Source organism: Gymnodraco acuticeps, unplaced genomic scaffold (assembly GCF_902827175.1).
Source record: "Gymnodraco acuticeps unplaced genomic scaffold, fGymAcu1.1, whole genome shotgun sequence".
Lineage (NCBI taxonomy): Eukaryota > Metazoa > Chordata > Actinopteri > Perciformes > Bathydraconidae > Gymnodraco > Gymnodraco acuticeps.
Window position 1 is genome coordinate 1053530 of NW_022990673.1, and position 14379 is coordinate 1067908.

At 40.4% G+C, this 14379-nt stretch overlaps 2 protein-coding genes across 2 annotated transcripts in view; both read left to right on the forward strand.

Moving 5' to 3' along the window:
• Window positions 1–1069: 1069 nt before the first annotated feature.
• On the forward strand, window positions 1070–5670 carry plpp6 (phospholipid phosphatase 6). Its single transcript, XM_034229687.1, has 2 exons — window positions 1070–1726; window positions 4225–5670. The coding sequence occupies exons 1-2, from the start codon at window positions 1246–1248 to the stop codon at window positions 4590–4592; spliced, it is 849 nt and encodes a 282-aa protein (XP_034085578.1). The 5' UTR covers window positions 1070–1245; the 3' UTR covers window positions 4593–5670.
• A 3474-nt stretch (window positions 5671–9144) lies between these two features.
• Window positions 9145–14379, forward strand: part of LOC117555172 — a 48736-nt gene continuing 43501 nt past the window's right edge. The window contains exon 1 of the mRNA XM_034229956.1: window positions 9145–9285. The gene's annotated coding sequence lies outside the window, so the exon portion shown is untranslated. The remainder of the gene's footprint in view (window positions 9286–14379) is intronic.

The following is a 14379-nucleotide window of genomic DNA, read 5'->3' on the forward strand; positions in this document are numbered from 1 at the left end:
TGGGGGAGCTGGGGGGGTGTCCTGCTTAAGGGCACCACGGCAGGGCCCAGCAGGTGAACTGGGTCCTCTCCAAGTAGCAGTCAGACTACATGTTCGGGGACTTGAACCAGCGACCCTACGGCTCCCAGAGCCATGCACTGCCGGACCGAATATATCACAAACTTTACAGACTTAAAGCATTAAAGAAGTCATCAACATACCGTACAAACCTGATCAGGGATTCCCACCAAGGTAACGTTGTCAGCACAACTAAAAATGTGGCTGTACGCCTGGGACAATAATTTGAAAGGGCTGCCACCCAACCTGCTCAGATAAAGACTACGCCCTGCAGTTGTTTAAGAAAGTTGCTGAGCCTTTAAAATGTTAACCTAAAACAGTTTGACCTTTTTTTATTCATTTAAGCTACAACCTCTGGTAGAATAAATGGGGCATATAGGGAAAAGTCAGTATTGAGAGGCGGTTGTTGGTCTTAGTCTTTTCATTACGTTTTCTGACTGTATGCAAATCATGAAATAATTCGACCATTATCCTCTCAAACTTTGATATTTAAATTATTACCAGATCAATCAAGGAGATCTTTCCACCAAGGTACAATCTAGGAATAAGGGGTGTTTCATACAGAAACGAAAACTAAACGTCTCCAATGTAATATTTGCATTTTATTTGTTTCTCTTCAATGTGAATTCAATGTTCAGTATACCTTAAAACCGGTTGTGTGCACATTCCTAAAAAACGACTCCAAAACAAGTTGCCTGCACTTCTAGCAAGAACTTATTACTTATCATTATATATATGGCTGATATTATTTACATCCCCCCTTTATTTGTATTTTTCTCATTTTAGGGTTTGTGAGCTGAGCTGTGTGGTTTTTCTATTTTATTTATTTATTTCTCTGTAGGCCTACAGCACTTTGGTCTGGAGGTTATAAAGTGCTTTACAAATAAAGCTGCATTGTATATGGCACCACAATCAAAACAAGATGAATAGGAATTCACTTATAACTAATGGTGTATTTCGCTTGACAAAAAGGGGTAACCACACTGGAAAACACAATTTCCCAGGTGTCTTTGCGATTACAACATCAAAGATGGCGATTCGGCTCAGAGTTATAGGACGTGCTTTGAATGTTGAGCCGCACAACAGATGACCAAAAGGAGCGAAAACCCCGCATAGCACTGCAGACAATTTGCCACAGAGGACCAGCAACACCCCACCTTACTGTACATCGGCTTTAAAACAGATAACATGCCTTCTCCTAAATCTAAAAACCCGGTTCGCGGCGGCGGAAGCCCGGTGCTCGGCAGCTCCAACGGCCGCTACGACTTCATGTCTCTGACGAAGCCGCTGAACCGGTCCTCTCCGCCGCACCAGAGGCAGGGCTCCGACCCCGCCACCGCCCGCCTCAGAGCCTCGGAGAGCCCCACTCGGCGCCGGGGCTCCAGCTCCTCCACCGGCAGCGGACAGGGGCTGCCAGAAGAGGACGGCTTGCGGCTGAACCCCTCTTTCATCCGCGTAGCGCTCAGCTCCCTGCTCGCCATCGACCTGTGGATGTCCAAGACGATGGGGGTGTGTGCCTGCGAGGATTCGTCTTGGGGCAGTGTGCGCCCCTTAATGAAGCTCATAGAGATATCCGGACATGGCATCCCCTGGCTGGCCGGTACCGCCTACTGTCTGTACAAGAGTGACAGTGCAACAGGACAAGAAGTCATGCTCAACCTTTTCATGGGTAAAACACTTTTTGTATTCATGTGCCTCCATATATTGTCAATCTGTGTCTCTCAGTAGGGGATTAACGCACAGAAAGATCCAGGTTTCTAGGTACCACTGAGCTAGGCTGAAGTGCAGTTCTTGACACACACACAGCTCCTCCCTTATTTTTCCCTGTCGTTTATAAAAACACCTCCCATGACTATTTTTAATAATATTTGTCTGACCTAGTTTACCTTTTTACAGGTTCTCACATGTAGCATATATCTGCTGTTTACTATGGTCTCAACCTACCTCTTTTTCCTGAGGCTCTTTGACTGACACTTTGTAAAACCACAGGAGGGTAATTAATACAATCAGGGATGAGGTCAGTTTCAAGATTTTTAGAAAAGCTATCTTGTGTGTGTGTGTGTGTGTGTGTGTGTGTGTGTGTGTGGTGTGTGTGTGTGTGTGTGTGTGTGTGTGTGTGTGTGTGTGTGTGTGTGTGTGTGTGTGTGTGTGTGTGTGTGTGTGTGTGTGTGTGTGTGTGTGTGTGTGTGTGTGTGTGTGTGTGTGTGTGTGTGTGTGTGTGTGTGTGTGTGTGTGTGTGTGTGTGTGTGTGTGTGTGTGTGTGTGTGTGTGTGTGTGTGTGTGTGGAAGAGGAGTTGTAAGGGACTTGTATTGAAGCTCATGTTGGTATGCATGTAGATTGATTTATCAACGGTGATGCAGCTTTTAGGACTTCCTCATTTGAATTAATTTCACTAAAACGAGTGCATCCACTTTGTATATCAAGATGTTCCCATTGTTCTTGGAAGATACTCTTTGTCTCCCTTTTCAGATGTCTGGTTGTTTTTTGTGGTAACACGAGCCCACAATAACAATGAACTGGATATTCATTTGTGTATTGTGCAGGTGAATGCATGTTGTTTATGCTCGTGTTGGATTACTAATGACTGCTTCAGTTATTATGAGGCAGGAAGAGGCAACTCTGAAACTCTTTATCATCTGCCATGCACAAATTGTTCTCACGTGATCCCATCTCCAACGTGTCACTTTGGTATTTGTTATTTTTCTCCCTCGATGTATCTCCCCCATCAGAGCCTGCAGGCTCCCACCTGTAGATGAGTTGTTCACTTTGACTTTAATCCACCTTTGCTGCTCCTCCTCCTTAATAACTACTTGTTGCATCATATTTTTGGTTTGGCTTTATATAAACTTTATGAATGATCTTAATGTTTTTTATAAAAACAGAAATCTCATAGGTTTTTCTGATTTTCTTTATTTTATGTAGCTTTAATTGATCAAAACGATTAATTTGAAAACACAACTTTGGGCTCTAGCGAATTGTGATAAATTTTTTAAAACAATTTTCTGACCTATTTAGTGATTCGTACTGTTGACAAATAGTCAGAAATGTGCTGTTAGGGACTGAAATATTGACAGTCTTTTGTTGCGTCTATTATGAAATCTTGAAAAGCTTTATGTTAAAAGGATTTAAATGTCATGTTTGCCCATGTAGTATATGAGCTCTTCTGGAGGGGATTTGCCTCAGAGTTTCAAGGATATACAGCTGCAGTAGGGAGGAGTGGTTTAAGGGTACATTTAATGTTGAGAGTACTGGATATGTAATTTGTTTTGCCTATAAGCATCCTTCAGTTGTCATATATCATATACCAGCCAACCTCCTGAATGCATAATGTTAGTAAGTAAAAGCCTTTGATTTGTTACAAAGACCGTTTGTAACTGCATTAAAATAGACCAGTCTGAACCAGAAGGCCGTTTTAAGAGCTATTAATTGGCATGCTTGTGCATTAAAATCGGGTCAGTGTAAAGAAAGGACCACTTTGAGATAATTAAATGTCTGAAAAGAGGGGGTCTCTTCAGGATTCTGGCATGGCCAAAATACTCTCAAATCTAAGTGTTGACTTGTAAAGGAAACAGCATGCTGCAGTTCAGTGCCTGAGCCAGCTGCCCTCTCTAATTATAAAACACAGCTTCTTACAACTGCAGTTATTTGCTCATTGAGTAGTTATCAATAATAAATGATACTCTTGCATATTCATTTTCTGAAATCCTCTCATTGGACTCCCAGCTGCAATTGGCTCATTTCCACCTGCATTAATAGTTCAGCACTGCAGACGTGATGAATATAAAGCAAATGCTAATAAAAATCCCTTTTTAAATAGGTTCCTTATGCCAAGGGAAGGGTTGCTTTTCTTAATATAAGCTGCAGTTTTTCACCACCCAAAGCACCCAAAATACTTTATAGCCTGGTTCTAATATTTGTATATATTATCCCAATAAAAGAAACCACATTATTTAGTGTTTCCTTAGTGCTTTAAAAAATAAATAGACCTGCATCACAACAACATAACAAGGAAAGAAAGATACCAGCTGTCATTGGGGTTCAAGTATATCCTCTCTTTATATTGAATTAAAGTGTCTAATATCTGTTTGCCAATGCTTTTGTGTTATTGTGACTACATTGCTGTTTCCTCAGTTGCTATAACACACTCTTCCCTCCCCCCCCTGCAGGCCTATTGTTGGATCTGGTGCTGGTCACCATCGTTAAGGCAGTGGTGCGCCGGCGTCGACCAGCCCATAACCGCATGGACATGTTTGCCACCTTTTCCGTGGACCGATTCTCCTTCCCATCAGGCCATGCCACGCGCGCCGCCATGTGTGGGCGCTTCCTGCTGGCTCACCTGGTGCTGGCCGCCCCTCTGAGGTTCCTCGTCGTGCTGTGGGCCGCCCTAGTGGGCCTGAGCCGGGTGTTGCTAGGCAGGCACAATGTGACTGACGTGATGTTCGGCTTCTGGATGGGATATGTCCAGTACAACCTTATAGAGATGCTGTGGCTCTCACCTCAAACCCTGCAAGGCCTGCTGGGACAGTTGGCCTAATGCTAAGGATTGAAGGAGGAGACATGGTGGTTTGATTCTTCATTGCCAGAGCACCTGCACACTTTTTGTCTTTTTCAGACTGATGCATAAGAGAAATTGTCTTGACAAGAGAAGCGTGCTATCAAACACACCTTTGTTCTGCTGTTATCTAACACTTCAGAAGCTCATTGTCAGCCATCCCTTTTCAGGTTGCAATGCCTGTAATGGGAAGTACAGGATTTTAAACCAGAAAAGCAAGAGAGACGGATGAGTCCAGATGACCACCTGAGGCCGCCTTTCTCCCCTTAATTGGCCTGATTCAGTGGAAATTATGTACTTTTGTTTCGAAGGGAGTTTTAATCTAAATCTGAGGTTTCCCTTTGCCGATCTGACTTAAGATATACCCAATAAAGAACGCCACAGAAAAGAGGTTCAACAATAATATGAATCCCTGCTTTGGAAAAAGAATGGCAATATACTTTTTATATATATATCTTCCTTTAAGTTAAGACAGAAGCAAACAGCAATGAGAAATCAAAATGGATTCAAAACTGCAATATACAAGTAAATGATGAGTGGGGAAGTATCCTAACTAATGAGCCCTGTCACTGAGCCACAGCAGTTTTCAATCTGCACACAAACTGTAAATAATAAAAAAACGGTTTTGTTCACATATATTTCACAGTGTGCAAAAGGGCGTAAAACCCCTACTGTTATCGCTCCAATGTAAGGCCCTCTGCCCTCACCTCTTTCTCAGCAGTTTACAGTTAATGATCTTGTTCACCTCCAGCCAAGCTCAACTTTGCCACAAAGCCAACTAAACTTTGATTTCCCCTTTTATATGACATCTGATAGGATCACTTTAATCTCACCAGTTTACTGATTGACTCACACTCTTATTCCTGTGAAAGTTTCCTTGTATCACTAACCTCATCCAAAGCATATCACGTATTGCTGTTTACTAATCAACTCTGCTGGATCAAATTACCATATGATACACATTCACATTATTACATGATTACGTTTCACGGAGTATATGGTAATATTACAAATGTAAATGTGGCTTGGGATTTCTCGCAAAATCATTATTTTGATCAATCAAAAATGATAACATTTTAGAGGTAGCCGTTTATTGTTTGATAACAAAAAAAAACATTTTCCTGATCTGTAAAGGTAAAAATGTCATAATTTTCCAACACATTATTCAAAGTAAGTGTGAGGGAACTAGGGATGCATATTGTTGCCTTTTTTACGATACCACTGAACGAGACCTATACATATCGTGATACTTTGAAAATGTATCATCCCACAATTACTCCCATGAAGCGCTTTACGATATAGATACGTCAAATGAATATTAAATTCAATTGTGGGACTTCTTGGACCTTTTAGTACTGAACAAACAATGAAAAATACATACAAAATATGAAGAAAACAGATTATGGAATATCTTTTATACCCGCCATCAGGTGTGCCGCGTGAATAGCACATCTTGTCAATGCAAACAGACCGTTATAGCACCGTTATAATTAATGTTAAACCTGAGATTCGACTAGAGAACAAATACATAATAGAATAATGGTCATGAGATCTCGGCATTGCACAAACAAACAAATCTCATCTTTAAAATCAACATTTGCCTTCACTGGTGAGAGAAAACAAATCCCATCACAGTTCATTTGTGGGACTTTTACCTTTCTAGTATTAAACAAACAATGAAAAATACATAAAATATGAAGAAAAACGATTATGCAATCTAATTTATAACACCTGCCATCACGGGCCACGGACTCACTTTTAAAAATATATATTTTTTTTTTATAAGTATCGAAACCGGATCTGATTTCGGTACGGTATACCGTAGCCACCATTAACCGGTATTTCGGTAATACCGGATACCGGTATGCATCCCTAGTGGGAACCCTCTTCTCTATACACCGGAAGTCTCAAAGTGAGGCTATTGAGTGGTGAGAAAGTAAATACCATATATTTACATCTTCGTTGCAAAGGAAAGCATAATCTGCTAAACTGTAGAAAAATAATTGTTATAGTTTGGCCTAAAGCAATCACAGATATCACTAGATTAGGGGTAAAACATATGAAAGACACATTTACAATACAAAACTAAGCCATTAGTGACACTACATGTGCAGATGTTTTCAAGATGTTACTCTGATTTCACAACGCACATCTTTCTTGTCTTGACAGCATGTAAAAAAGAAAACACCCATTCAGTGTGGAACAGGGCGTGCCTGAGCTCTGCTTGCATAGCTCTGTCCTTGAAGGTCATGTAGTGTGATTAAAACCTTTGTGAGGGAACAAGGGGCACTTAATAAGACCCTACAGGTCAATGCCGGTGACAGTCTCCACATGAAATGACAGCTTTCTAAAATTCACTGTGAAATCGCTATAAAAGACACTGTCTTTGCAAGCACTGTATTCATTCAAAAACTAGGCCACGGTACAATTATTCATTGGGTTAGACATTTTAAAAAACAATCCACCAGAATGTCTAACTTCGTACGTCATCAGTGTCCCAGCAGCACCGTGGCAGCACATAGTTTTATATTAGCAACCAGTTAGAGTGAGCCAGGGTGTTAAACTGGCTGAGCGATTACCTGGTCTGCTGTCAGCGTTCACAGTTCTAAGAGTTGTAAGCTACTGCATTATGAAAGGACGATTGAAACTACAGTGTATACATATAGGGTGCCTTGCCATGGCGCATTTGAATATCTGTTCTCTGCAACTAGGGCTGCACGATTTTGGGGAAAAAATCTAATTGCGATTTTTCTGACAAATATTGCGATTCGATTTGCGATATTTGTTTTTAAGCGACCCAAAGGAAGTTTATTGTAAAATGCGGCCATATCTCCAGCTAGGAAGGTCGCATCAACATGCTCCCGTCTCTAGCACCCCGAGCTACGAGTGAAAGAACTAAACTTACATGAAACTTCCGTTGAGTTGCTTTAAAGTCCAGCTTCAGTTTAAGATTCACCCTGTAATAGAAACATGTGATGGAGCATTACTTACTGACTCAGATAGTTTCACCAAAGCATCTAGGAAAGCTCCATTGGAAGCCATTTGGAAAAGGCAGGCACTTTCAAAAATACTTGGCAGGTGATTGGATCAATCTGTCTATCACCTTCTATCATGGGCCACTTCTGATTGGTTAACAACGGCTGGTACATGTGGAGCACAGCACTTCTGATTGGTGTGGATGACTGACACACAAGAACAAAAAATGTTTAAAAAAAATCGCGGGCTTTGCGATTTAATAATCGCATCATTTATAATCGCGATTTCGATTTAAAATCGATTAATCGTTCAGCCCTATCTGCAACACACTGTCATATCTAAGTTTTTTGAAAATCACTGTGACCCCATCTCCTTACATGGTTTGGGGTAAATCCTTACATTGATGTGTTGACCCTGTCTGCTCTTTAGTACGTGCTGTTAAAAAGAACAGCATGTTGGATGATAACATTATATGAACACTATGGTTCACTATGGTTCACTGAAAGCAGATTGAATGAACTCAATATGAACTTTAAATGACGCCAGTGGTCATGTTGTTCACAGAAACCGCTGACTTATTAACTGATTTGTCCCCTTACTTGCCAACTACCAGATCTGAAAGAAAATATATCTTTATTAGGCAGATTTTGTTTAACTTTCAAGCAATATTTTGCTTATCAGTCTCCTGACCTTCGCTCTTGCGTTGGTGTCAGAAATCAGCAAATCATTTAACGTCAAACTGCTGTTTTTTTGGTCTGTTGTCATTTTCCATGGGTTAGGACTATTTTTTTATTATGATTTCCTTGTAAATGTGTCATGTATGCTGTTGAATAATTTTTACGGATATCATTTGACCTGGTATGCAGGTGACCCAGACCTTCCTCTTACATGCTGTGTTCTTCCTGCAATAATTGACCAATGATCTTCCCAGTGTGGAGGAGAACATAATGCGTGCGAGGAGGTAGCGCTTTCTTTTTATTTCTTTAGCCTTCTTTAACAAATATAATAGGCTGGATGGTGGACTTCGTGACCAAATGATTTATGATTTATTTCTGGGTTTTACATGTTGATATCGAGGTGATGCAGTACTCTAAGAAAAATATGTTCATCACAATGATCACTGAATAGATTTGGCATATTCCACATCAAACCTATTTATTTTGACAACAACCTGTTTGTTCAGCTTCTTGAAGAATCAACAAATGTCACATGAGTTTTTGCACATAGTCAAACATGAAGTCAGCTACAGTTTAATTCACGGCACTGCGTTTTGCCTGCTATAAATTATATTGTGTGTTTCCTGTATAGACCTTAATCTTAATGTATATAATTATGCCAGCATGGTCACGTGATTACACTGTGTTATGTTTGGTGGATTTTAATGTGCTGCTGAGTAATCCCTGAGGGGTTGAACTTGAATGATTTGATTGTAATGATTTTTAATAAAAACAAGGGGGATCAAATCTGAAACTGTTTCATGACTCATGACTGACGGATGGACAGACAGGCAGACAATTGTTGTTACTCAGTTACATCAGCACTCTTCCAAATTCAATAAACTACTCAGTACACAAAACGAATTTGTCAACCTGGATTTACGTAACAATTTACTCAGAAGTGGGCTGGATTAAAGACCGCCTCACTCTAAAAGAACGTGCTCAGAAGATACCAAAGAAGAAATCAACGCGTAAGGATTGAGGTAAGAAAGAGACCTGCCACACTCTAGTTCTGCTATATTTTACTACAGGATCATAGTATTTTGTGTTGCATGTGTTAAAAAAAGATGCTTATATTTCAGTGAGATTTGTGATGTGGTTTATTCATGAGGAAATTATCAAACTGCAATCTGACTTGTTTTTCTGGCTCTCACACAAATCTCATTTTCATAGCACAAAATGCACAACTCATTTCATTTAAAAAATGTTTAGTGCTTTCAAAGAAGTGTGAGATCTGCAGTTATTTCTATTTCTAGCAACTGGGAAAGTGTAATGACACAACCTGGGTTTGATTAAGTCAATGCATAACAGATCAGTAATAATGACTTGTGAAAATAAAAAGATATTTTCCAAACATTAATCTAATGGAGTGAGACCTAGTGCAAAACTGATGCAGTATCTGATCTGCCTTCTTTTTTATATTGTGGCTTGTTCACTCGAACTTGCTGAAACAAAGTCAAGTTTGACGTTGCAGCACACCTTCAGATGTCCTGGGGTAGAGCAAGAAAATAGGGTCACTATTGGTATCTGCTTAACTTTCTCATGGATTCAAATGGGTGGGACTGAATGCTGCACGTTTGGAAATATGACCTGTTAAACCCTGAGCCTGTTTTTCAGGCTCGAAAATGACATTCCCAGAACAAATGACCATATCTTCCCTTCTAAAAGGGTTAAATTAATAATCTTTTATCTCAAAGTAATGATAAACCTTTGAGTTGGATGTAGAAAAGTCAGAATCAATATAGATGTTTTTTATTTTAAAGAAAATTCAGATTGAACATATAGTAAAAAACTGTAAATTATAGTGTCCGTCCAAAAATTATTTTTTACTTAGTATAGTGAAAACCAGTAGTGTAGTGGGGATTTTTTTTACTGGGGGGACGCTATTTTAATTAGGTCCAAACAATGCCACACAAGTGTGCACACGCGCAGACAAGTCCACAGAAACTACCGGTATGCTTAATCCTACTTTAGTTACTGTACTGCAAAAAGCAGACGGCGCTGCGCTCAACACACACACAGACTCAAAACTATGGACACACAAATTACATAAACAATTTGTCTGTCTGTCTGTCTGGCCCATAACTTTGACCCAGTTTATCAGTTCAAACTGTCCTGACTGAGCACACACACCTCGTAACCTTGGCTGCTGTGCTCTCAGTGTTATGTCTCCCTGTTCCTGCCTGTTGGCGTCAGCTGATAGAGGTGTTATGATTCTATGTTCCTGCCGGTTGGCGTCAGCTGATAGAGGTGTTATGATTTTATCTTGTTATGCAGCATGTTGATGATGCTCTCGGAACTAGCTAAATACATGGGTCTGGGGTAGAGTTCTTCAGAATTGACGTGGCAACTCTACCGTGCAGTCAGATCGTGGCTGCTGTGACTTGTGATGTGAATTCTCCGGCCGAAGCTCCAAATAAACCATCAGTGTTTGACATCAAAGCTCCAGCTCTTCCCGTGTCTCTTTACTACGGTGGCCCTGAAGTGCAAGACACCACAGCCTTTCACAAAACGCCACAGCATTTCAGAAAACACCACAGCATTTCACAAAACACAACAGCATTTCACAAAACACAACAGCATTTCACAAAACGCCACAGCATTTCACAAAACACAACAGCATTTCACAAAACACAACAGCATTTCACAAAACACCACAGCATTTCACATTGGACGGAAAGGGTATTCCTTAGGGAGAACACTTCTTGTTTGTGATTGGACAGAGCCAGCCATAGAAGCACTGCTGTGATTGGTTGTTTTTGCTGCCAGTCAAGAAATGACGCTTCGTGATTGGCCCAACACGTCCGCCGTTAGCTGTTAGCACACACTCGGAGCTCACAGCTCCTCATATCTGTTCAGAAACTGGACAAAAGTTCAACATATAAAAAACACAGACTGTCTATGTCATGGCGAATACAGTCGCTGCTTTATTTGTGTCTGTATGACGTTGTTGTGAGTGTGGACGGAGCAGATACAGGTTAGTTTAGCCTGATCGATCCGATTCCGATAGGATTTACATGGAGATACGGCCCGCCCCCTCTCCAGCGTCTTGTTTGAATGACAGGAGTAAACACAGCATTAATGCTTTATTAATTCATGTTTTTTAAGGGGCTTATCTCCATGTAAATACTATGGTAGACTACCCAATATTTGCATCGCTCTAATCGCTCGAGTTTCACCGCGGCTGTCAGCTGTGTTTGCTCCTGTCATTCAAACAAGAGGCGCTGAGAGGGGGCGGGGCGTATCTCCATGTAAATCCTATGGGAGATACCAACTACAACAAAATGAACATATTTGACCGTGATTTAATTGTAATACACGTTTCAAAGTGATGCCGAAGAAACTACATACTGATAACGGTTAGTAAAAAACCATAAATTAACGCTTTGACAAGTCTGCAGATAAGACGGCAGGCGAAAAGCTTTTAAAATGCGTGTTTTTTGAATGGAATCGGATCCATCAGGCTAAACTAACCTGTAGCTGCTCCGTCCACACTCACAACAACGTCATACAGACATAAATAAAGCAGCGACTGTATTCACCATGACATAGACAGTCTGTGGTTTGTACATGTTTAACTTTTGTCCAGTTTCTGAACAGATATGAGGAGCTGTGAGCTCTGAGTGTGTGCTAACGGCTGATGTGTTGGGACATATTTCGCTGTCGGGTGTTGACCAATCACGAAGCGTCATTTCTTGACTGGCAGCAAAAACAACCAATCACAGCATTGCTTCTCTGACTGGCTCTGTCCAATCACAAACAAGAAGTGTTCTCCCTAAAGGAATACCCTTTCCGTCCAATGTGAAATGCTGTGGTGTTTCTGAAATGCTGTTGTGTTTTGTGAAATGCTGTTGTGTTTTGTGAAATGCTGTGGCGTTTTGTGAAATGCTGTGGTGTTTTCTGAAATGCTGTGGTGTTTTCTGAAATGCTGTGGTGTTTTCTGAAATGCTGTGGCGTTTTCTGAAATGCTGTGGTGTTTTGTGAAATGCTGTTGTGTTTTGTGAAATGCTGTAGTGTCTTGCACTTCAGGGCCACCGTACTTTCCTGAGTCGGTGACTCCCACTGCATTGCTGCTACACAGAAGTTTCCCTTACAAATTGGCTTTGTCAGCAGGATACCAACAAATCTTCAGAACTGTTAAGTGTAATTTCAAATCTACATTTGGACATTGCCTCCTAAAATTACCTGTGAAACTCAGCGGCTGTGTTTCGTTTTTGGATAATGAACATTTGGGGAAAATAAACCCAGGGGATCAGTCTGGGGACTCAGTCCTGGCCCAGATAGCAAAATAGGAGTGAATCAATGTTGAAATATGGTTAGGCAGAAATATTGAATCCATGTTGAAACCCGGACATTGAAATTAAACAAAGCGCAAATTGTTTTAATGTTGAATAAACGTTGGACTTTCAACCATAACTGACATATAATCAATGTTGATTCAACCATCATCTAAATAGGAATCTACATGCACATTTTTGGTTGATTTTATATTGAATCAGTGTTAGGAATCAATATTGATTCAACCATCATCCAAATGGGAATCTAAATGTAAAACTTACATTAAAATATTCAACTTTTCTAAGCATACTGTAACACATTAAAAAAGTGAATGTTTTTCACCAATGAGTTTTCTGCGTATAGGTCTACATCTTAAAGGTCAAATGCAAAGCTTCTAAATATGCTACATTTTTATAGAAATTTAGTTTTTAAGACTGCCTGTATTTTTTATTTAATTTAAATCGAGATAATACACCCGAAAAAAAGCTTTTGTTGATACAAAACTCGACCCAAAGCCATCTGAATTTCTGACATGTCATTCCCAGCAGCCTCCGCGCGCGTGACGTCATTGTGGCCAAACAGTCTCTGGGCCAAATATCCCGACTCAGCAGTCTTGTGCGCTGTTCACATGTCAGCGGTGTTTTTCTCTCATGACTGGTGCAGAAAACTCTGAATTATATCCGCGAAATCACGCAAAACATGGGTTATTGTTGTGCTTTCGGATGTACGAACGGTGCGGGATCTGGGAGAATTTTTCATGAATTTCCCCAAGACAAAATCATCCGCCGAAACTGGATTATTTTAGTGAATCGTGTTGGCTGGCAGCCGACAAAATGGAGCAAGTTGTGCTCTGACCACTTCGCGTCTGATGCATACGATGTTGATCCTGCCATCGTCAAGTCTGTTGGTGGAGAAGCATTTAAAGTACATCGGAGGCTGAAACCCGGAGCCGTCCCCTCCATATTTGAGCACAAAAAACAACCGAAAGAACGAAAGAGCCGGGCAATGCAGAAACGCCAAATAATTGAGGTAAACAAATTTTGATTTGATTTCAAAGCGCACGGAGCACAGAGCGGACAGCAGATAACGGAATTGCAGTTTTATTGCTTATAGATTATCAGAACATTTCAAAGGGGACACAGCCCCATTGGATATTAACCTATGCATTAACTACATCATCGTTTTTATCGTTTTTAATGCCATTTTAGACCAGACAAAGAGGAAGGTAAGCCTAGCTCATGTTAGTACCTAGCGCCACTTGTTTTGATGTACGTTTTTGTTGATAACCTTGCGAGTTTGTATCTTTCAGTGTTGAGGTGGGCACCGTTAGATTCTGTGTCTTTACGATCATAAACAATGTGTTGGATGTGGAGCTAGGATAAGTAATAAGGGAGCTAGGAGTGATTTTCGGTGCAGTAATAGGTTAGCATTTTTCGCTCTGGGCTAATTCAGAGGCTCACTGTTAGCATTGTGGGTTTTTTTTTTAAATAAATGAAAAAGATCAGTTAAATTCGTTTTTTCCCGTTATATGGATATAAAATATTCATAGTTTATTAAATATTAAGGTTCCTTAGACGTCGTTTCCTGCAAATGACGCGATTTCGGGTCCGTGGGGCTAAGAAGATAACAGAGTATGTTCACAACAGTTGTATTTGGATGGAATGAATACCTATAGTGATAATTCAAAGTAATAAAATGATTTTTACAGTGAAAAAGTGGAATGGAACTGATGGTTCCCAAATTACCCAGAGGTCGCCTGGACTTTATTTTTATAAACCTCTCTAAAAAGGTAAAATTTC